Source organism: Artemia sp. Qi Xiang Cuo, chromosome 2 (genome assembly GCF_049724085.1).
Source record: "Artemia sp. Qi Xiang Cuo chromosome 2, ASM4972408v1, whole genome shotgun sequence".
Classification (NCBI taxonomy): domain Eukaryota; kingdom Metazoa; phylum Arthropoda; class Branchiopoda; order Anostraca; family Artemiidae; genus Artemia; species Artemia sp. Qi Xiang Cuo.
In genome coordinates, this window is record NC_142795.1 from 44,089,281 (window position 1) to 44,113,064 (window position 23,784).

The following is a 23,784-nucleotide window of genomic DNA, read 5'->3' on the forward strand; positions in this document are numbered from 1 at the left end:
ATGGGAAAAACACCCCCAAAAAGTCAAGTGACCTTAAAGAAAATCACACCATTAGATATAGTATTTTAGAGAACTTTAGAGGTTTCAAGCTTCTATCTACAATAACGTAGAATTTTGCAGTTTCCCCCCCCAGATAATAGATCACTGATCCTTGTTCATTTGTTCTTTTTTTCTGGGGGGGGGATCGTGTCTAACTGATGGTCTTAAAAGATCAGAAAACGAAATGTTTGAAGTTAAAATTAAAAGTTCTAGACCCTTTTAAAGTGACCAAAAAGATAATGCCATGGGAGAGTGGCGTTTTCTGGCACCAAACTACGATTTTACCTCAGGGGGGGGGGGGCCAAGTTGCTATCGATTAAAAATTATGAGGTAGCTATTCCATTTAAAAGTATTTAAAAACTAAATATTTCGTGTCCCAGTTGTGTAGAAAGTAATGACGCAGGGTTGCGTATCAGTTCCTGAAAAGCCACGTAATCCATACAAGTAAAGGTAGTTCAGACGGGAAACCCTTCTCATGTCCGCCAAGTGGACGAGACCCAATACTTTTTGTGCACAGGGCTTTATGACTTTTTGATGACTTGCTTTGCTTAGACCATTGCTTGCTGATTTGGAATAAGGAGTTCTGTCCATTTTAAATTTGCTTGGTTATGATTTAGAGGTTGACTCATTGTTATTTAAATTAAATTAGAAAAAAGAAATGCCCCTTAAAGGTTTTTCAGACGAGAAAATTTTCTGATGCTCGCCTAGTGGACGGGTTTTCGATCGCAAGGAGTGAACCGATATCATGTACTATAGTTGTTGGCAGTGGCGTCATGTATGGGGGGAAGTCCCTTCTTAAATTTTTCCGGCCACTCAGATGAAAAACTTGTTTTAGTTAAATAGTGGCACAAAGTGCCACTATTTAACTGGCTCATTTTTTTTAATAGGCCAAACAAGGTTCAGTCGGTAAAGAACAAAAAATAAAGTAATATTTACAGCAATAATATCACCAAGATCAGTCAATAAAAATGATTAGCCTGTCGGCCATACCGTATCGCATGATTGACTAGTCATTTAATGATTTCCAATATATTCTAATTGTTGGTGCAACTTTTGGCCATTAGGTCCGTACCACCTACGCACTCCCACTAACCCAGCTTCACATAGATAGACATGTCGTATCTCCCTCGTATTATTATTATACCAGCATTATTTAGGGAATTACAGGAGATAGTTCAGAATATAGATAGTTCGATCATTAGCCATCATTAAGGTTGCAACACGAATGACAAAAGTCAAAACATATAAAAACACAATTCACAAATCGTGTCTGATTTCCGTCAAAATTGTTAATGAAGGGTCTTTGACCTACTTCGTGACAAATCTGAGGGTAATATTAAAGCATAAAAGTTCAAAATCTAAACAAATTAAGCAAACTTTTCAGTATGGCACTTGATTTCCACCAAAGTTGGTGATTAAGGATTTTGTGAGATTGCTGTTTATGAATCTTTGGCTGATTTTGCAATATAGGCTGATTTTCCAAAATCAGAATACATTTAGTAGGTTTATGTATTTCACAGATGACAGACTTGTTACATCATGTCGAAAATCCAAGGTATGCAGGGGCATTCTATCTGTGCAATTGGAAGGTCAAAAGTGTGGTTATTGTATCCTTGGCTCTTTCAACACCTATCCCAAACTTTGCTTATATGAACAGGTTTTACTCTTTTCAACAGGTTATTGCTCGGGGATTAATTAGGGAGTGATCCTAAATTAGTAAACTAGAAATGATTTGATTGTAGTCCAGGGGAGCGGTGAGGGGGTGCGCACCCCCTAGCGTAGTCTAAAGTAGTGTAATTTACTTAATTAACGCAAGTTTTTGGTAATTAAACTTGCTCCTAACGCAAGTTTATCGGATCAACCTGTTTTGCGCCCCCCCCTAAAAAAAATCCTGGATCCGCCCTTGTTGTAGTCTTACTTTCCTAAATTAGAACACACCAAAAATAATTATCCTATATTGCGTGTTGATACATGCCGAACATGGTATTGAAAGGATTTTGATGCTTCTGGATCACATAATGTTTAACATTTCAGATCCCCCCCCCATAAAAAAACGAAAAACGGCTGCTTCTTTTCCTGGGGTGGCTCTTCATTTTAAAAGCATTGTTACACAACAGTAAAAAATCAGCGTAAAGAACGGAGAGTAGAGGGAACTGACAGCCGCTCTCATATTCATAGTAACCCTGGAAAGGGCATAATTTAAGATTTTTGAAATGAAAGTAAAGAGTGGTGTCAAAACTTAAAATGAACAAAAACAAGATTTACGGATTTTTTTTCAAAAACTGGTAGGATACACATTCATCAGCTCTTGAAAAAGTATTGAGCAGCCTTAAAAAAGAATTGTGTCTCTTTTAGCTCAAAACTTCCAGAAATCCTCCTATTTCGCTAGCAATGATAGGACTATTGAAGTTTAGGATTCATGTGTAATATCATTCTTTTAACACAGTCCCTAACACAAAAAATTAAATAGTGAATTAGCCAAAATCACGAACAGAAATGGATTATGAAAGTAGATGACAGTACTTTCGGACCCGTAGGAAAATGATCCTTTTTTGGTCAGGGAGCCCTCGCACATCTTTAGAACTTTCAGGACTACATAGAAAATGCTGCCTGCTTTCCTTACCTTCTTGATTGGATCTTTTCACTCGAAAGCAAAAGAGACTTGAAGGAATGAAAACTTGATGAAACGAAAGTTCTTTGGCATAAGGTATCAAGCTTCACTTCAGCTCACACGCTGTAGCCTCTAGTTCAAGGACAAGCGGAAACCTTATTTTTGATCCCCAGGCAAGAATTATACGCAGCTTTCCAATGTATTACTGCTGCAAAACAGTTGTCCTGTGTGGGAGAGGGCTTCCGCCCCTCAAATCTCTTTTTTTGCGCTAAAGCAGATATTTGTAGATATTCATCACACCTTAAATAAAACATAAAAAGAAAGATTATTTCCCTGTAGTTCTATGGTAAAAATTGGGTGGTAATTTCACTGGTTCTCACATACGACGTAGTTTCGTAAGCCAGCCACATTATTCCTTATTTCCGGAGAGACAGATAACCCTGCGTTCCAAAGCCCTGATTGGTTGTTTAAACCTCCTTTATGAAATTTTAAGCCAGTAAAATAAGGAAATGTTCAACTCCACCTGATTGGTTCTCCCGTGGGATGCTCTAAGCAGCATACAAGAGAAGTTTTTAAGTCACAAGTAAACTCTCTCTTTCTCTGTGGCGTTTGTTTAACTTTGATGCAAATAGTGGGAGGGTTGGGGTTGCCACTTGTGATACACTTGTATAGTTTATGTTCGTCTTAACATTAATTGTTTCTTATAATGTAATTCGCTTGTTTTTCATTTTGGCTGCAAGTATGATTTCATGGCACGACTCTTAAAGAATAAAATTGATAAGATTTTTATTGTAAACATTAAATCACAAAAAAAGCTTCGTAATCTAATTCAGAACCAATAGGTAAGCTTAATTAACATATTCGCGAATTCACCAGGGGAAAAATAGAAACAATTCCAAAGAATAAATTTTAGGTTATGTTCCTTTTGGAATTTCCTTTGTAATATTCAACACCGAGCGCAACATTTTATAAAAATTATGAAATCATAATGCAACTGTACTAAATACATTTCTTCTTTATCCAGGTTGTGCTTTTGTTACCTTCGCCTCTAAACAGTCTGCTGTGAATGCTATTAAGGCAATGCATCAGGCCACAACAATGGAGGTACTGTATTCTACAACTATTATTGCTTTATTTATGTGATTGTCTCATACATTATTTCAAGTTATGAGGAAAATGATTAAGGGAACTCTTACACCAAGACCTTTCAGTCATCCCACTGTAAGAATTATTTCATTGTGGCTAGTATGAAACATTTTGTTTTCAAGAAGATCTTTTGAATTTCTAATCTAGTTACTAATTGGAATAGTAGCGTCTCTTGGAAAAGAAAGAAAAATAACAATCGAACTAACACAGAATTTTTTTTTTCTTTTTTGGAATGGTTTTCAAATTTACTTTTCAGTCTAATAATCAAAATACTCTTTTATTTTTGCTTATATGTTTCTATTTCTAACAAACATTTTTCATAAATAAAAATAATTAAAAATGGACGGAACACAGTTCGTTGTTTCAGAAAAGGCCAAATAAGTCTATATTTTTGTCTTTTTATTATTATTCGCAATATATATTTCGGTTCTTTCATTATAATTTTGGGTATTTTGCTGTCAGTTCACGAAGAAGATGTTTATGAAACAGACAACCGGCCAGGGTTGCCACATGTAGCAAGAAACTGCTATATAATCACTATTTCATTATGTGTAGCACCGTAGCACGTGCTCAGGGTTGCATCTGTAGCATGGAAGTGCTATTGTGGCACTATTACTGTCAATTTTCCTCCTGTAGCACCCAGAATTGCTGTGTAGCACGCAAATTTGGGTAATTGTAGCAATTTAGGAACTGACCGTGGTGGCAACCCTGCAACCGACATGTGTGTCCACAGCCTAACCTGTAGTTATGTTTTGAACCACCAGTTGCATATCATTCATTACCATGTGCTAGTTTCCAAGTACGCTGTAAAACCTAAATTAAGTTCCCAAGAATAGCCTTTAGCTAGCCACAAGTTTTTAAGTTAGCTTCATTTTATTCTGATAGGTCGAAATATACAATAGAAACGTCTCTAAATCTGGTGCAACCCGTGTAGCCCCCGGGACAGGGACCCAAAATTAAGAAGAATTGCTCCTTTTATGTAGAAGGAGTCATAAATAAAGATAAAGAACAGGGGGTCATACGGATATTTTGATTAAGAGTATTTTAGGCTTTTAAATATATATATATATATATATATATATATATATATATATATATATATATATATATATATATATGGAACAATTATTTCAAATAAAAATACTTATCAGGGAAATGAATCAGAAAGGTGAATATGCTACGTCTTATTGGAATTATGATTGCCCATAAATTTCACCTGTGAAGTCTTCTTATTCCAAAAACCTTCCCCTTGTTATGCAAATGAAAAAATTCTGCAAATACCATAATCTATGCCCAATGTCTGATAAATAAAACCTAATAGAAACTAGAGCATTTTGTAACCTTTAAAATTGATTTTTGAGGGCAGATGTAGCCCCACATGGTTGACGGACTCCCTGCTCTCCTCTTCCCTATATTCTTTTAAAACAGCAATCACAAGGGGTACCCGAATCAAACTAGCGGCCGTAGAAATTTGGAAGAGGGCTCTTTCAAACAGTTCACGGTAACGAACTGTAAGTAAGGAGCGACCCGGGTCAATAGTAATCGAAACTCTAAAAAAAGGAATTTTGATACCAATAGATTCATCAAAAGAATCAGATTTCTATGTTGATTTCAAATACATAAGTTACATTAAGTTTAGTTTTACCCATCAAAAGTTACACGCCTGAGAAAATTTGCCTTATTTTTGAAAAAAAGGGAAACACCCCCTAAAAGTCAGAAGATCATAATGAAAATCCCGCAACGAAATCCAGCATATTAAAGAACCCTACTGATGAGGTGTCAACCTTCTGTTTGCACAAATGTGGAATTTTGTATTTTTTGCCAGCCGAAAGATCACGGATGCGTGTTTATTTGTTTGTTCGTTTTTTGTTGTTTTCCCAGGGGTGATCGTATCGACCCAGTAGTCCTAAAATATCGCGAGAGGGTTCATTCGAACGGAAAAAAAAATTCTTGTGCCCTTTTTAAGTGACCAAAAAAATTGGAAGGCAACTGGGCCCCCTTCCACGCTCATTTTTTCCCAAAGTCATCCGATCAAAATTTTCAGATAGCCATTTTGTTCAGCATGGACGAAAAATATAATAACTATGTCTTTGAGGATGACTTAATCTCCCACAGTCCCCGGGGGAAGGACTGCAAGTTATGAACTTTGCCTAATGTTTACATATAGTATGGGCTATTGGGAAGTATAGATACGTTTTCAGGGGGGATTTTTTCTGGTAGTGGGGGGCGGGTGGATCGGGGTTTATTTACGTGAGAGGACCTTTCCATGGAGAAAGTTTTCATGGGGGAAGGGACATTGCTATGAAGGAGACGCCGGATTTCCCAGCATTATTTTAAAAAAGGATCAGAAATTAAATAAAAAAAAAACAAGTTTTTAACTGAAAAACTTTTCAACATCAAAACTTAAAACGAACAGAGACTATGACGTATATGATTGGGTTTGCCCCCTAGTCAATACCTCGCTCTTTACGCTAAAGTTTTGTTTAGTACTTTCATAAGAGCTATTTATTCTAATTAACGGCCTTTGTGATTAAGGGGTCACTCTTAAAAAATTGGAAAAAATTCAAACTTTAGCGTAAAAAGCGAGGTATTGACTAGGGGGGAACCTCCCTAATATGCGTAATAAAAATATACGAATATATAAGTTCGTTACGTAAGTTAATTCGTAAGTTACGTATATTTATTACTAATGAAAACGTCCGTAAATAAAATTAAACAACTTTCGAGAAAGCCATTTAGGCAAAAAAAGTAAAATTAATATGCAAGTTTCGTTTTAATTATTCATGAATCAATTATTGTTCAAAATCAAAACCTGCATTAATTTAAAAACGTTCATAATTTAAATGAATACAACCTTTTTTTTTTAACTGAAAGTAAGAAGCGACATTAAAACTTAAATCGAACAGAAATTATTCCGTATATGCAAGGGGTTGTCACCTCCTCAACGCTTCCCTCTTTACGCTCAAGTTTGACTCTGTCTCATAACTTTATTCTTTAAAACAATAAAAAACATTAGCGTAAAGAGCGAGGCGTTGAGGAGGGGACAGCCCCTTTCAAATACGGAATAATTTCTATTCGTTTTAAGTTTTAATGTCGCTCCTTACTTTCAGCTAAAAAAACTTTTTTTTTGTTTTTTTGTCGATCAGAGACTGCATGTTCAAGTGCCCTTTTTATGATCCGCTAGGGATTGGGAAGCGGCAAGGCTCCTTCCTTGTCTTTTTGTTTCTGGGTTCCATCGTGGCAAAACATGCTGTGAAATTCAAGGTCAAAATGGTTATTCCCTCGAGAAAGATTGAAATATACAAAAACCGCGGTCTTGGGGGCAAACTCCCTGAAATATTCTCAATAAAGCTGAGTCGATTCAGTTATAAATAAATCATGATGAAGAGATGATGCTTGCTAACGAGAAATTCCACCGTGTGGATAACTACTTACCTAGATTACGCTTCGACTGAGAAAGATGACTGATTTTCAAAAAGTGTGCCTTTTGGCTGTCCAGCCAGAACCAAATAAAAAACAGGAGTTACTCGAATAGGTGGTATAAGAAGTCATTAGAAAAGATGAATAGGGGGTATAAGAAGTCATTAGAAAAGATGAATAGGGGGTATAAGAAGTCATTAGAAAAGATATGGAGGAAATAGAAATTGCCTGTGGTGATGATATAAAGTATGCAGCTGTGTTGGCTCTTGTGCTGCTATAGGTTGCTAGTAATAATGGTATTGATAGTAGTAGCTCTTTAGTTCCACCTAGCATCGCTGAGCTTCGACAACCACCTCTGGTAGATGTACTGATGACAAGGATTTATGGAACCCCCCACCCATAGATGTTGTATTTTCTCCCGATAACAGTCACAATCAGCACCCTAACTCTTACTCTCCACCAAGTTAGGCTGAGATTCGACAACCTGTTCTGGTAGACATGCTGCTGACTAGATTCTGGAAAACCCCCTTCTCTTCCCCTGCCTATATTTTCGATCGTAGCTGGACCTGTTTAAGTCTATCTCTAGTCCAAAGTCTTGTATTCGTACAATTAAAAATCCACGGAAAAGTAAAAAGGACGGAAATGGAATTTAGGAATTAAAAACCCATTTGTCCAGAATTATTTCCTGGAATCCCATGAAAGACATAGAATTCCTATCTCAGATTCTGTAAGGGATAATTCAATGCTCTACGCGAACTTGCAGTGAGCCCTAAGAAGCTTACTTTTGGAGCTATTACAGGGTCTTTTTGTTTCTGTTCGTTATTAGCAGAGAGGAAAAGTGGAAATTCTGAAAAAATAATCAGAAATTTGGTGAAGTCCAATGTAATTTTTTTTTCTTCGTTTGAAGATCCTCGTTTCTGAAAAAAGTTCCCAAGTTTTATATCTGACTGTTACCTTGCTAAAGACCACTGATCACGGTAATAAAAAAGGTAGCATTGCTCCGCAATGCATTGGATAGCTCAATGCTAAAATGAAACAAGAATGAAAACTTTATTGGTATACTTTATTGTTCTTTGTCAGGTGATTTTCCCCTGGACTGATTATATTTCTTACGCTTTATGGTCTTCTTATAAGGTTTATCATCTCAGCATATCAGGTGACACTGTACAACAAGCGTAAATTGAGTTTTGAAAGAACTAACTTTTAATTAACAACTACCACTATCTCGCTCTTCATTTCTAGTTAGATTATGTTATTACCAAGGGAGAAAGACTTAGTTTCAGATCTCCAATACCTGGAAATGCATAGTTTAAGCTCAAAATTTGACAGGGCAATTATCTTCAACAACAAAAAGAACAAAGGGATGTTGAGTATTCCGTGACAGAAGTGCAGACACTGACATTTTCCTAAGTGGGCAGTAGTCTAGTTAAAACGTTCGGAGTTCTTTTTTTCTATGGTTGTGTGGTTGAGAAAATTTATAAACCTTTAAACCCACCTATTGGATTTGTGTACGGTTAATGATGTCTATTTTCTATGTACATATCACTTTCTTGGACAGTGTCGGGGAACGAAATGCGACAGCAAGTCTTAAAATCAGCTAAAGAGAACGATATGTTTTCGCATTTGTAAACAGTCTATTCGACGAAAAATGGAGAAAACAAAGACAAAAAAAAAAAAAAATTAAGAAAGCAAACGAGGGTGATTTTCTGCTAATGAATGAAAAGACAAAGCAAATATATCGATACAGATCTCCCTTAAGCCGTCCTCAGCGCTATAAAAAACGTACTTAAGAATAAACATAAGAAAAAAAGGTATATATAAAAGCAAAACAGACCAAATTCTCGAAGAAGACCCTAAGGAACCGGAGGATGGACTAAAAAACAAACAAAAGAAAGACCTTTCAAAGATTAGATTGGGTAAGAATTCTTTCCCTAGAGAATCATGTATATTATTTTTTTCTTCTTTTTTTTTATCGAATGTAATGTACAGCCAATGTGGTCCTAGAACGTACACTCCACAATAATAATTATCTTTGACATACCCTCAAACCAGCAGTTAACCTAAAGCGGTGAAAGTTTTAGGGAGCATGAGAGAATGTTTCAATAGTGACTTGGTGTGAGATAGTCCAGTGGTGTTAGGAGTATTCCCCCTGACCCCACCCACTGACAATTTCCACTCGTAAAATTCCCTCCTTCGTTGAAAACCTCCCCAGAATATCCCCTTCCCCGCGGACAATAACCGTCCAGAAAATTCCCCCTCCCCCTACATACAAAATTGAGCTGCCAAAGGGAAAGTGTGGTGAAGAAAAGAATGAATATGGAATATTTTACCTAAATTCCTAAATATAGGCATAATATCTTATTGTACTTGTTTTTACATTTTCATTTCTGTTCACTCTTTTTTTTGGGCGGTCTGAGTTGTCATAGCAGGGTGTTAAAAAGGTAGTGTGAAATTAGTGGTAACTGTAAAAGGGTTTCCCTGTGATTGAAGTTCACAGGGATAGCATGCTGGGACTATGAAGTACGAATAATTACTTTCTGTGAATTTGGTCTGTTACCTACAACTATAGTACATTGTACCAGTCGGCCCTTTGCGATTGAGAAGGACTCCACTAGGCGTACATCAGAAGGTTTTCCCATCTGAAGTACATGGAAAGGGTGTTTTTATTCTTCTTCTTTTTAATTTAGTTTGAATAACATGGAGTCGAACTTTAAGTCAGAACCAAATAAATTCAAAATGGACAGAACTCCTTATTCCTAATAAGCAAAATCATCAAACCTTATTCAGAAAAAAAGTATTGGGTATCATGCCGAAATAGATAGATATATAGATTTATTTTCCATATAACAGTACAATAATCACACACCAATCTACAAATCCCCACAAAGGCTCCATGGCCTGTAGGAGGGGGAACCAGATAAAAGAACCATCTACTAATATTATAGACAAAAACTTTCGAAAAGGGGAAGAGGGGCTGGGTATCATAGAGGGGCCATAGGGTATCATACAAAAAAAAACAAAAAAACTCTACTAATATTTTAGGTGTTGGGTTTCAAAAATGGTAAGGGAGCTGGGTTCATACGTTTGCAAAATCCTTGAGATCAGAAGATTAAGTTCTATAGACGTTTTATGGGGATGGAGGGTGGGAAAGGGAGTCTATAGGCTAACTGATTGACACAACATTCATTTCGCCCTGTTCGCTTTTCAGGATTCTAAAGAACTTCGAAAGTTCGTATGGTGGTAACCAACGGAGCCTTGCATCCAAGAATGCTCTCCACCGAAATGTTAGTTCATCGGAGGCTCTGGGCCCATCAATTACAGGTATTCCATAGGTCAAGACGAAAGAGGGAGAGGCCATTCGGTTCCGTCTTAGATGACCTATATATGTGTCTTTGAAAAAGTTTGTTAGCTCGTAAAATCACAGCCAAGCTCTTCCCGGAGATCTTCGATATTTGACACAACGTCACTAATAGGAAGAAATACCAGATATGGTAGCATCCGAACCTGCAGAGAAAACTCAGGGCCACTTCTGTTCCGCTCCTGGAGCCCAAGCGCCTGGGAACTTTTCTGTAGACGCTCTAACACAGGTGGGAAACGAACATCCCTGGTTTGATAACTCAACCCCCAGCCCCCAAAAGCGCGAAAAGAAGAATTGAAAGAAATAAAATGTAAAAAATAAATCCTGTAAGATATTCTACGCCATATGTTCTAAATATATGTTGGAATATAGGTAGAATATTCCAGGATACCTTCTTTTCGTCATTCTTTTCATTTTTCTGAATTTCCCTTCGACTGCTCAACTTTACATGCAGAGAGAATTTTCTAGGGGGGGAAATTTTCTTGTGGAATCTTCCGCCAGAGGATATTTTCTGTGGTGGGGGGATTTTCCAGAGGTAATACGTCGGGCTCCGGTCCAGTGAAGATAGAAAAAAAGGTGAGACCTCGGCATTTGAGCAACATAAATGTGGCGCCAAAATGTTGAGAAATGTTTACTTATTAACATATCCAAAGTGGCTGGAAACTGCCTATTTAGAAGCTCCCCTTTTCCTGGGAAAAGGAAAGGAAAAGGAGGGAAAAGCTCGAATTTCAATTTTTAAAATTTTCTGAATTGAATGATTCTTTACTATTTGTTCAAGCCCCAAAAATTGAAATGACATCAGAATGTAAAACTTCCTCGTTTATTAACTCAATTAGACCCTCAAAGACTCAACCCTCAGAATAGGGTGAGAATACCATTAGCGATGTGTTTTGATTGAAACGGTGCTTCAGTTAAATTTCATTCTTACAAAATCAAATAAGAACTCATGATTATTGTTTTTTTTTCTATTCTGAACATACTCCTAGTGCCCCATTCATCAACGCCCCCTCTCCCCCAATGCGTATTCAGCCCACAGATAGCGGCACCTCTACTTTAAACCATTTATTGATCAAGTATTTTCTTGATTATACACAAACGGATTTTGGAAGGTCAGGATATTAATTCTAGGTTTTTCCCAGAGAACATGTACTCAGTAGATTCCTGAGAATAGGTCTTATTTCCTCCCCCAGGTAAAGAGTGCCGATGATATCAACCTAGAAGGTGCTCTAATCCCAGTGCATGGATTAGGTGACAACATTTATTTGTATCGACATTGGGGGATAAGACAGAGAATCACCTGCAAGACTTGTGAGGAGTAGTTGGCTGACTGTGACTCGGGAATACATATAGTAAAAACGACTTTTTACAAAAGTGATTCATGGGCAGAAACCGTAGTTGTTTTTTTGGCGAAGAAAGTTTAAACCTTGCGAATGGCATTAGAAAAGCAGAAAGTGTTTTATAATATTCATGTTGAGCCTTCTCTAAAAAGTTCATTTAACCCTATTTTTACGTTAATATGGTTATATTGTTATCTCCCTCAGATTTGACTCATGATGATATAACAATAACTAGGATGATTTTCGACTATGAACAGGCCATCTCACAACCAAATGTAGTTCTCCATGCATGGAAAGTTAGCCCTACCCTTGTTTGTGATATATTAGGAGTTTATGATGATATTAGGAACATTATTTTTGCATGTGTGAAGTATGATCTAGCAAAAGATAAGCTTTGGGATAAACCGGTTGTGGAATTTGAATGTTTTTCCTTTAACATATATTTTAGGCAATGCCCAAGCCCTGAAGTGGGCTAGGAAGCTTTTAATGATATACCAAGGCCAGTTTATTTTAGAAACAGTTCTTCACTCAGTTTTGTGATGGCGATTTGATACATTTATGTTTGTGAAACAAAAAAAAAACATAAAAGAGAAAAAGAAAGAAAGAAAGAACAAAAAAGATCGAAGACGACTTAGTAATTAATCAATGAATATATCTATTTTATTTTAACAGTTATTGACGAAGTAACTAGTGATAATTGAAAAGGTGTTTGAGTGTTAATAACGCAGTCAATACACATCATCTGTCAAGATATCGTACATCTTGACAGAAATGATGTATTTGAAGAAAATAAATAGTGCTAAAAGAGCCACGTCCGTTAAGAGCGATCGATGTCGTTTGCAGAAGTCCACTCATCCGCAACTACAGCAAAATGGACTGTTATAAATATATTTGCTGGTAAGATTCTTCAGCGAATAGGGAAGAACTCAATGCGTACGTGAAAAAGCTCTTCTAGCCTTGTACAGAGGCTAGCAGTAATTCCGCCTAGTTTTGTCAATCCCAAACGTTTATCACTTATGCCTGTTGCTGTGAAGTACCACTACCTGCGTGTCTATTTTCAAATGATGACATGGACGTGCTCAGTGACTGCTCTAGTGCCCGAAGAAGGGGATTGTGACTGATGCATTGCCTGCTCCTTAAAGACTAAAACTGATTCACTGAAACTGTAAAGGTAACTTATTGGCCTTCGATGTACTTCGGGAACCAATGGCCTTTTCAGCATTCATCATTATGTGATTAAGCCAAATTTGTATGTTATTTAATTGTTTAGTATTTAAAATGAAGTTGGGATTGTCTCAGTATCCTAGTGTTCAAAAATGAAACTGTGATTATTGAGTCCCTTTTCGTTTTTGTTTTTTTAGTTTTCTCTTTTCGGTTTTTTTTTTATAATAATGATCAATTTTATCAAGTCTTGGAATGAAGTTGAAGATTGTAATTTTGTGATATTCTCATTCTCCCATCTCCCAGTGCTAAAGGGTGATGTGAGAAGTGAAGATAAAAGTGGCAGAATTAGTGCATACTGTGAAGAGAATTTGGAAGATTTATTTTCAGGTTTGCACAGTTTAGGCCTGAAAAAAAGAAGAAAATTTCAGCATAAAATTATCGCTGTAAGCAAAATTGACCCCCCCCCACTCTCTGAAGATTGATTTAGAATAATTAGTTCGTTTTCGAGTTAACGTGCCTGAAATCGCAATAAAGCACCGTCAAAATCAAAAGTACGCCACAAAAATCAACAATCTTCTTAACCCTTCTATTGCTCCGTGTCTGGTAGAAGTGTGGTTTCTAATGATGGAATATTTCAGTCCTGATATCATTTCCTATCTTACTGGGCTTGGCTTAGTAAACGGCCTTAGATCCTGTAAATACTACACAAAAGGAAATTTTGTTTTCTTATCATGAAAATTAGGTATTGAGTAATAGAATTATTTGATTCTGATGTCATTTTCGGTTTTCTTGGACTTGAATTAATAGGAAAAGACCTCTTAATCCAGAAAATATTGAAGAAATTAAAATGTAGAAATTCTCCCTTTTCCCATCTTTTTATTAGAAAAAGAAGTAGCCTACTGCTCCTCAAGCGATTTTGAGCAGTTTTGTGTATGTTGATAAAACAATTTTCTGAAAATTTCGTGCCAAAATTTTTTTCTGTTGGTCAAGTGCAGAGTAAAACCGGTATGTTTACTAGACCATGAGGCCTATAAAAAGATACGTGTCTAGTAGCACAGATTTTGAACTTTTAAGTGTATTTTTTATATTGTTTTCCTGATACAAGATACTAAGAATTTGTAGCTATGCCATTTAAATAATCTTTTATTTCATATTGTTTTCAGGGATGTTCATCGCCTTTGGTTGTGAAGTTCGCCGACACTCAGAAAGAAAAAGATCAAAAAAGGTTAAATCAGTTGACTGGACTATGGCCTCTTGGTGGCCTTGCCGTTTCACCTCAATACATATCAGTAAGTAGCATACAATTTGTCACAAACATAAAGAAATCATCACTGATTTGAGTTGAATATGTAGTAGTTAGTAAACTGTAGTGTATCGCCGTATCGATGCATCGATTACTGACATCAGAAAGATCTGTAATTATTCTTTACGGTTTACCTCTTTTTTATCGTAGAATATTCACCAACATTTTCCCTCCTTGCTAGAAACTGCAAAATGTAATTTTTCAAAAATGGAATTTTAAACTTGATGTGTTCTGATTTTATATAATCGATCAGTCACAGGAGCTCATAAGGGACTTTTCTATTGTTTTCTATAGTTATAGATAGAAGGGACTGCATTTTTGATTTCTGTTGTGACCTGACTAAACGATTTTAGGTGTAGAATTATTCTTCTCCACTTATATTATGCTTTGCATTTACTATGCTTTTAACCTTTCCTTGAAATTCGAATTTAATAATATTTTTTTTGTTGTGGTTATGGGTCTCCTAGGTGACAGCTGCAAATGTCAATATAGTAATTTATTTATATCCTCATCTTCTACATCCTTCTTTGCCATTATTAAATTGCCGTAGATGCAGTAATGTTTTTCTTTAAAAATTGCGATGTTGCTATTTTATTTTTTGTCTTGTCAAACAGTTCGTTAACGAACTGTAAGTAAGGAGCGACTCGACTCAATAATAACCGAAACTCTAAAAAACGGAATTTTAATATCAATAGATACATCAAAAGAATCAGCTTATTATGCTGATTCTAAATATATAAGATTCATCAAGTTTAATGTTACCAATAAAAAGTTGCGAAGATTTTTCAAACAGGGGGAAAATACACCCTAAAATTAAAGGAATCTTAATAAAAATCACGCCGTCAGATTCAGCGTACCAGAGAACCCTTCTGTAGAAGCTTCGTGCTCCTATCTGCCAAAAATGTGAAATTTTGCTATTTTTGCCAGAAGATAGATCACGGATGCGTGTTTATTTTTATTTTTTCCCCAGGGGTGATTGTATCGAAATAATTGTCCTGGAAGAACGGGAGGGTTTGCATTTGAACGGAAATTAAAAGTTCTAATGCCCTTTTAAAGTGACCAAAAAGACTGGAGGGTAACTGGGCCCCTTCTCGCGCCCATTTTCCCCAAAAAACTATGTGATAAAAATTTTGAGATACTCATTTTCTTAAGTATAGTTGAAAATCAAATAATTATGTCGTTAGGTGTAAAATGACTCCCCACAGTCCGTGGGGAGAAGCCTGTAAGTTATGAAATTCGCCCATTGTTTACGTATAGATTTCGTTATTGGGAAGTATATAGTTTTTTTTGTGGGGGGGGGTGGATTTCTATCGGACTGTAAGTAAGAAATGACCCGGCAATAGTAACTGAAACTCAAAAAACTTTTGAATTTTTTGTTTGAGGTATTTCCCCGGGAGAATTTTCCATGGGGAGGGAACTTTCAAGGGGGCGAACTTGTCAGGGGAAATTATACACTGGGAGAATTCGCAAGAATTCCCACACAAATTTGTTTTATGTCTTGCTTTCTCTTTTCCGTCTCAATTTTACACGTGGAGTTATTAAGGGTAATTGTCCTGGGTAAATTTCCCGCGGGATTTAATTGTCTAGAAAATATTTCGCTGGGGAAGTGTTTCTCCGGGGAGGTGGGGCCATATTTCCTAGGATTATTTAAAAAACGATCAGAAATTAAATTAAAAAAAAAAGTTTTTTCAACTGAAAGTAAGGAGCAACATTAAAACTTAAAACGAAACAGAAATTATTACGTATATGAAGGGGATTGCCTCCTCCTTAATGCCTCGCTCTTTACGCTAAAGATTGAATTTTGTCCAAATTCTCTAAGAACGACTCCTGAAACACAAGGGTCGTTTAGTTAGAACAATAAAAACATTTTTTAAAAGTACTAAAAAACGTTAGCGTAAAGAGTGAGGTGTTAAGGAGGAGGCAACCCCCTTCATATACGTAGTAGTTCCTTTTCGTTTTAAGTTTTAATGTTGCTCCTTACTTTCAGTTGAAAAAACTTGTTTTTTTTTTAATAGTTTTAAGGGCTCAAACCTAGGATCATCAAGTATTCATTTAGAGCTTAGGGTGTACCTACCTAAACGACCACAAAGAAATCATCCGAGAATCAGTGTGCTGCCAGAAATGCTAAGACAAGCTTACTAGAAAACAGTGATTCAAATTGCGTATATTTCAACCTTCTATTTTCAGAGAATACGTATGTAGGAGCAACAGTCCAGTCCCCTTAATTTTTTAAAGGGTCCTAAGATCTTCTGAATATACCTAACAGGAATACCACATATCCATGCGAACGTCATTTCGTATGGATATGTGGGATACCTATTTAACAGCCGCAACAGCCTAACGATGTGTTGGTTGCTTTGTTGCTGGATCAACCGACCATACAAAGCCCTAAAATTAGATTTTATGTTAAAGATAGTAACAGACACCTATGATCACCCCAGGTCCCCCTGAATTTATCACAGGGTAGGAGACACAGACGTTGAGTCGATAAATGGGTCGAGGAGGTCGAAAAATATGGCCCGACGAATTGCCTGAGTTCTTTCTGTCGCCTTGATTAATATTTCATGATTAAAGTTTCAGATATTTACCTTATAATTGAAAAAATAGTTAAATAGCACATTCTAATATAGTTGGGATATTTAAAATGAAAATAGCGATGGAAAAACAGTAAACTATTTCATATTTCTCTTCTGAACTTTAATTCCAGTTTGAAAAGGAAAAAAAAGAACTGAACTTAGAAGTCCTTAAGGCATCCCCTTTTGCAGTGACTTTTAAGAAGAAGGGCCTACTTTCCGAAATGACGTACACCATGTTGTGCGTGCCAAGCGTGGTGGAAGCTATGACAGGCGTGGCGGAACTGTGGCACATTTGGTGCTCTAAGATATACATCAGGTGGTGGAAAATGGGCGCGCCCTTTGAGAAAGGTCACGAGACTCAATTTTTTTACTTTTAGACATACAAGGATAAAAATTATCCTCGTGCTCTAGGATAAAAATTATATTATTGAATTGAGAACCCTGTCCGCAAAATCGTTACAAAAAGTGTTATTCTTTTAGGTATGTTTCTTTTTTGAAAAGAGCAGTAGGCTATACATAGTAAGAATAGACATAACACTTTGTTATCATTTTGACAAGTGGAATCGTTAAAACGTTCGCTACTTGCACTACCACCCTCATCATCATAATCATAATTCTCTAGCCAAAGCTACACCAGTAAAAGGAGTGTCAATTCAGTTTCCGGAAACATGCCTGCAGGGAATAAAAGAACAGTAAATTACCATGCAAGATTTAGAGTTACTCTTTCTAAGGCCTCAAGAGAGCATTAATCCTCTGTCTGTATAGACTTTGAAAAATGGAACAATTTCGTGGTTATGATATGATGCTAATGCAGTTTAATGAACTATCAGGTGATAAAACAGTGGAAACCTGATTTTTTTTTATGTTCTGATATTGCTAAGTTTCAGTGCCGAACAGGACAGAAAAATGTCACTTTTGGGTGCAGGGACTAGAAAATTAGAAAATAAAACCATTGGAATCAAGATCGCCAAAAACCTTACTACTATTACTAACAACTCACTGTTACACCGAGCCACCTGAGACCGACACAGCTACGCACGCTCCTCTTCCATCCCAATGTAGTTAAAACCGCTATCGGAGCACCCACGTTTAAGAACTATGCTTGACCACTGTCATCACTGTAGCTTCCAATATTCCGATGTTGATTCGCAGACTATCTTCCTAATTCCTATTCTTTCAAACTTTTTCCCACTGTCAAAAACGCCCTGGGCCTTGGTTATTCTACTTTTAACATTTTCAGTGCATCCACCATCTTTACTAATAATGCTACTTCGGTTAATGAAGCTATACCCTTTATCGACCCAACATCATCTTTTCAACTTCACTTATGTAGTCTAAGTGACTTAGTTTTCTTGGCATTGCTTTTTAAACCTATTTTTGCGCCCTGAGCTCTCAAAACCTCCAAAACATAATTTAATTTGCTAACTTCTTCATCTAGGACACTCAAATCATCAGTATAATCTAAGTCTAGGAGAATTTTACTTTCCTATTTGATTACATGCTCTCCTATAGCCCTTGTCGTGTTCCTTAAGACCAAGTCAATTAAAATTATTGATGAAAATGGGGACATAACACAACCGTGCTTAACTCCTGATTCAATACGAAACCAGCTACTAACCTCATTTCCTACCTTTGCTGCAGCAATGTTTTCTCTTACATAGCACCAATCACCAATGGCTTTAATTAATTTATCTGCTATACCATACAAGGATAGGACTTTCGCTAAAGCTCTTTTATCGGCTGAATAAACGCTTGCTCATATAATTTAAAAAACTAAGAACTAAAGTGGTCTAATGACTGACACTTCTCAATTATTATTCTTTGAGTACAAATTTGGAAACGCATCCTCTCCCCTTCCTTAAACCACTCTGTTCTTTTCTTAAAATTTTATCTACAGCATCTCCAACTCTAAAACGTATCATCATGCTAAGTAATTTACTACCTATAAAAACCAAGCTAACGCCTCTATATTTACCACATTCATTCTTATCGCCGTTCTTATGTAGGGGCTTGATTAAAGTTTTCCTAAAATCTCTAGGTACTTCCCTTTTTCAAAAATCATAATCATAATCGTCAGTAATTACCCCTAACTTCACAACGACCATATTAAAAAAAAAAAATAGTTTAATACACTATTAGCGTTTGGGGCCTTATCATTTTTTAATCTTTTCATTACTGTCTGTAATACTTCCTCGCAAAATAAATCTTCTCCTTCACTGCCAAAATGTCTCAAATTTTTTCATTAGTTTTTCCTAAATTTAATAAAGTTACATTTCCTGTAACTTTATCCCGCTTTTGTAACTACTCAAAATGTTCCTACCGTCTCTCTATAATTCATTCCTTATCACTAACTGTCGCCCCGTTCCTATCTTTTCCTGAGACAATTCCAGATTGACTATTCCCTCTCAATTTTTTTAGCATACCAATATATAATTTTACTATTATGCCGTCTGGCTGCATCTCCTAGATCTTCAGTAATCTTTATACATGGCCTCCACTTTCCCACTTCCTTAATTCATGTTTGAATGCTTTCTCTACTTTCCTTAAATTCCTTTTATTTAGCTGTGTCTCTAACTTTCATCCCTAAGACACTGTGATACTTCACAAATTGTTTTCCTAGAATTGTTCCATCCATCTTCTGCATTGTCATATTTTACCCTCTAGTTACAAATTCAACTCTTCCTGGGAAGTTTCTCTCAAATTTTTATCCCGGATCTACGTCATAACTTCTCGGAAGGTACTCCCTTTCCCTGAATTTTAGCTTCAGATTAAACCTAGACACGATTAAGCCAGAACTAATTGGTGATCTTAACTTCTAACATCAATAATACCACTCCTATATACCCTTGTAGCGATCCTGCCAGTATTCAGTTTACAATAACATAATCAATAAAATTCGCCGTCAAACCATCATGTGAGTATCATGTTAGTTCATGTTATTTTATTATCAAATAACTAGATTGTTATACCTACATAATAGCACTCGTCTATAACCGTTACTATTTTCTTTTCCTACGCCAAATTTACATAGGCTCGGATACCTTCCATCTCATTTCTACCAACCTGGGCATCAAAATTCCCTAATAAAAATACCATATATTTCTACTCAGGACCCTTTCTATTTGTTCTCCTAGCCGCATGTAAAATCCATCTGAGACACTACTATCTCCATCAGTCGGTTTTACAGGGGCATATCATGGTTGCAGCAGTAGCTGTAATCAAGTATATAGCGAACCACAGCCCATAGTAACTAAAAATTGAAAAACGTGTTTTAGAAAAAAAAACTGCCTAATGAGAAAAATTGCCATTTGACACTGATTCAGGAATGGTAACTATTATTTCTGCTCGTCTTAAAAGTAAAATTTTATTGCGAAAACATTTATTGAGATTTCGAAAAAAAGCCTGAACCCCCTAAAAATGATGTCGTATCAAAATGAAAAGTGCATTGATGGAAGCAACATGGTCGAAGCTTTTTATAGGAGAATTGCAGTCCTCCACCTTGAACATCAAGGAAAATCACTTTTTTGCATTGGTAGCCCTGATGTGTCTAATTTTTTTTCTTTGTTTTTCTACCAGGGCTAGTGGGTTACTAGAACATTATAGGGAGATGTTTAATAGCTCAAAAGCTATTGCTCATATATAGGTGCTTTTTATAAAGTCCACTGTTGCAAGTGCCGCATGGAACTAAAAATGTCACTTTCGGTGCCATTTCTCACATGGTGGGGCTAGCGGGCTACCAGAATATTGTAGAAATATGTTTAATAGCTCATATAAAAGCTATGGCTCATATCTCTGTGCTTTTTATAAATTCCATCATCTGTGAGTACCACATGACCCTAAAAATGGCGCTTTTGGTGTCATGTCTCAATTGGAAAAGCTCGGGCTAGTGGAATTCCAGAACATAGTAGACTTATGTTTAATGGCTCATTTAAAAGCTATTGCTCATATCTAATTGATTTTTCAATTATACCATCTGTAAGTGCCATTTGGCACTAAAAAGGCACTATTGGTGCCATTTCTCAAGTGGTGGGGCTAGCGAGCTATCAGAACATCGTAGAGAGATTTTATATAGCTCATATAAAAGCTATTGCTCATAACTACGTGCTTTCTATAAATTCCACCATCTGCAAGTGTCGAATGGCACTAAAAAAGGCACTTTTGGTGTCATTTTTCAAGGGGGAAAACTTGGAAGTATAAAATGGGTACCATTATAATATTTGTGTCAAAAATCCTTCATTGATGACTCACAATCATCCCTCCCGAATACTTCCCCTCCTAGCTTCCTCAGTAAGTTTCATAAATCGTCTGCCACCATCAGGCTACTGTAACATTAGCAGGGCTAGCTGACTTCCACACCACCGTAGAAAGATGTCTAATGGCTCGTTTAAAACCTATTGCTCATATCTACATGCTTTTTATAAATTCTACCATCTGTAAGTGCCATATAGCAACACAAGTGGAACTATTGGTGTCATTCATGCCTTTTTGTAACTTTTGTACGAGTCGGACAAATTTTTGTGTGTTTGTGTGTGGAGGGGGGGGTCACACCGGGTAACACCCTCTCACTCCTAACTGGATTCTAACCTGTGTGACGTTAAAAATTCCTTGCAGCGTTGTGGCAGAAAAATTGCAATAATTTAATTTTGATAATTTCATTTTTGTAATTACATACAAATTTCGGTAGATTATCTTAACTATACATCTAAAATTCTTTTAAATGTCTTCAGTCTTCTACAATTTATATAAATGTCATATAGAACAATATTTCATAAATAATTGTAGGCCTACTTTTATCTGCAAAATCCATAAAAGACCAATTTATAACCCCTGAAACGTGATCCCAATCGTATCATTAAAATTCGAAACAGCCCCTAGCAAAGAAACTTTATCTGGAAACCGAACCCGAAGATTTTGTATTTTCGGTTGAGCGGGGGGGGGGGATTCAGAAGCATGTTCCCACAGTATAATTTAGACTCTAAATTTATTCCTGAAGTTTTCTTTAATTTAGCTCAAGTCACTTTTTTAGAATCATTAGTTATTCAACGAGAACTATAGAAATTTTCTATTTTTCAAGTTGAGGGGGGGGGGAAGATTCAGAAGCATCTTCCCAGAGCATACGGCAGGATCTAACTTCAGTGCTGAAGTTTTCATTAATCTAGCTCTAAGCACTTCAGAAAATCTTAGTTATATAGGCTAGCCTTAACAACTTTTAAAATTTATTGTATGATGTTTAAATACCAGCTAGTATCTCATATGTAATACGGAATAATACTTCATGAATAATTGTACTTTTATCTGCAACTTCCATAAAAGACCAAATTATAACCCCTCAAACGTGATCCCAATCATATGGTTAAAATTCAAAACAATCCCCTAGCAAAGAAACTATCTGGAAAACGAAACGAACGAATGGAAAGATTTCCTAAAGTAAGGAGCCATATTAAAACGTAAAACCAATAGAAATTAATCCTTATATGAGGGGGCTGCCCCTTCCTCAACCCTCGTTCTTTACGCTAAAGTTTGCCTTTTTGTCCTAATTCTTTAAGAACGACTAAGGGCCGTTGAATTCGAAGTATTTTTAAAGAATTTAAAAACTAGCGTAAAGAGCGAGGGTTGAGAAAGGGGTAGTCCTCCTCATACACGGAATAATTTCTGTTTGTTTTAAGTTTTAATGTTGTTTCTTGTTTTCAGTTGAAAAAACCTGTTTATTATTATTAATCTTAACCAGAATCCATCAATATTGATGTAGCAAGAAAAAGATTTTTGGAGTCCTTCAGAAAAATCATCCTTTTGCAGTTCGTAATATCCTATCTCTCTAGCTATTAGCATTCAGCGTAAATAAGAGAATCATTTAATCAGCATTGTGTCAGCAGTAATAATTTTCAGGTTTTCTTATCATTATTGCCTTACAAATGACGTTCTCTGCAACAATGCCAGGAAATCTGAAAGAGCATTCTTATATCTTTCTACTCTAGCACACGATAAAAAGTAGCATTAGTAACTATATCTTAATTGTATTGGACGTCTTGTAATCAGTCTGAAATCTGAAGCGTTTCGTTAGAAATACAAAAACTGGGAGGGCTAACAGATTAATTGCCAAAAGGAGTGGTAAGTTTTAAAGCAGAGTCTGATTGCCAGTCCAGGCTGAACTTTCTTTGTGAAAAAAAGTTTATCTGAAAGAGCTACGCTGACCTAACTACACTCGCTGAACAAACGACATAAAGCATTTAGCCCCGCTTTCCAAAATGCTTTTTGCAGTTATTTTTGGTATTCAGTAAGGCATGCATTATTAGATTTGTGTCCCCCAAAGCGCTTATTGCAACCTAGTGCAATTATTATTTTCGTTATGTCCTTCAGACCTCAGTAAGCTGCAATCCAAGATAAAGAGTTGTTGGTATCACTTATTCAGGATAAGCTTAAATAAATAAATAAAACAGCGACGCCAAATACGTAGAATTCATCAAGTTTGAAAATACCCATCAAAAGCTACAAGCCTGAGAAAATTTACCTGATTTTCGGAAAATCTTGAAACCACTCCCTAAAGGGCAAGTGACTTGGTGAATATAAGATATGATATAATATAAATTTTATTGGAAAACCCGGAAGTCATTTACAAATGTTGTGATTACATACTTTTAACTATAAACGTACTAAAACCGAAACCAAACACTGCGTACTTCTATTTGCGACGTTTGCGCCTCACCTCCGTCGCCTTCAGTACAAAATTTCCAACCATAACAACCGTTTGTGGAGTCGTTGATGTAAGAATGCCAAGAAGCAGCTCATCAGAATTTCCCTCAAGCCAATTTATCCTAATTTGAGATTGCTCG

At 36.3% G+C, this 23,784-nt stretch overlaps 1 protein-coding gene across 10 annotated transcripts in view; it reads left to right on the top strand.

The window, feature by feature from the left end:
* LOC148955263 (CUGBP Elav-like family member 1) overlaps positions 1-23,784 on the top strand; it is a 291,118-nt gene that overhangs the window by 210,485 nt on the left and 56,849 nt on the right. For all 10 annotated transcript variants that reach the window (XR_016142940.1, XR_016142941.1, XR_016142939.1 and 7 more), the window contains 2 exons: positions 3,675-3,754; positions 14,239-14,364. Coding sequence is in view for 7 of the 10 variants with exons in the window: in XM_089101246.1 (XP_088957372.1) it covers positions 3,675-3,754; positions 14,239-14,364 (206 nt within the window). In the remaining 3 variants the exon portion in view is untranslated. The remainder of the gene's footprint in view (positions 1-3,674; positions 3,755-14,238; positions 14,365-23,784) is intronic.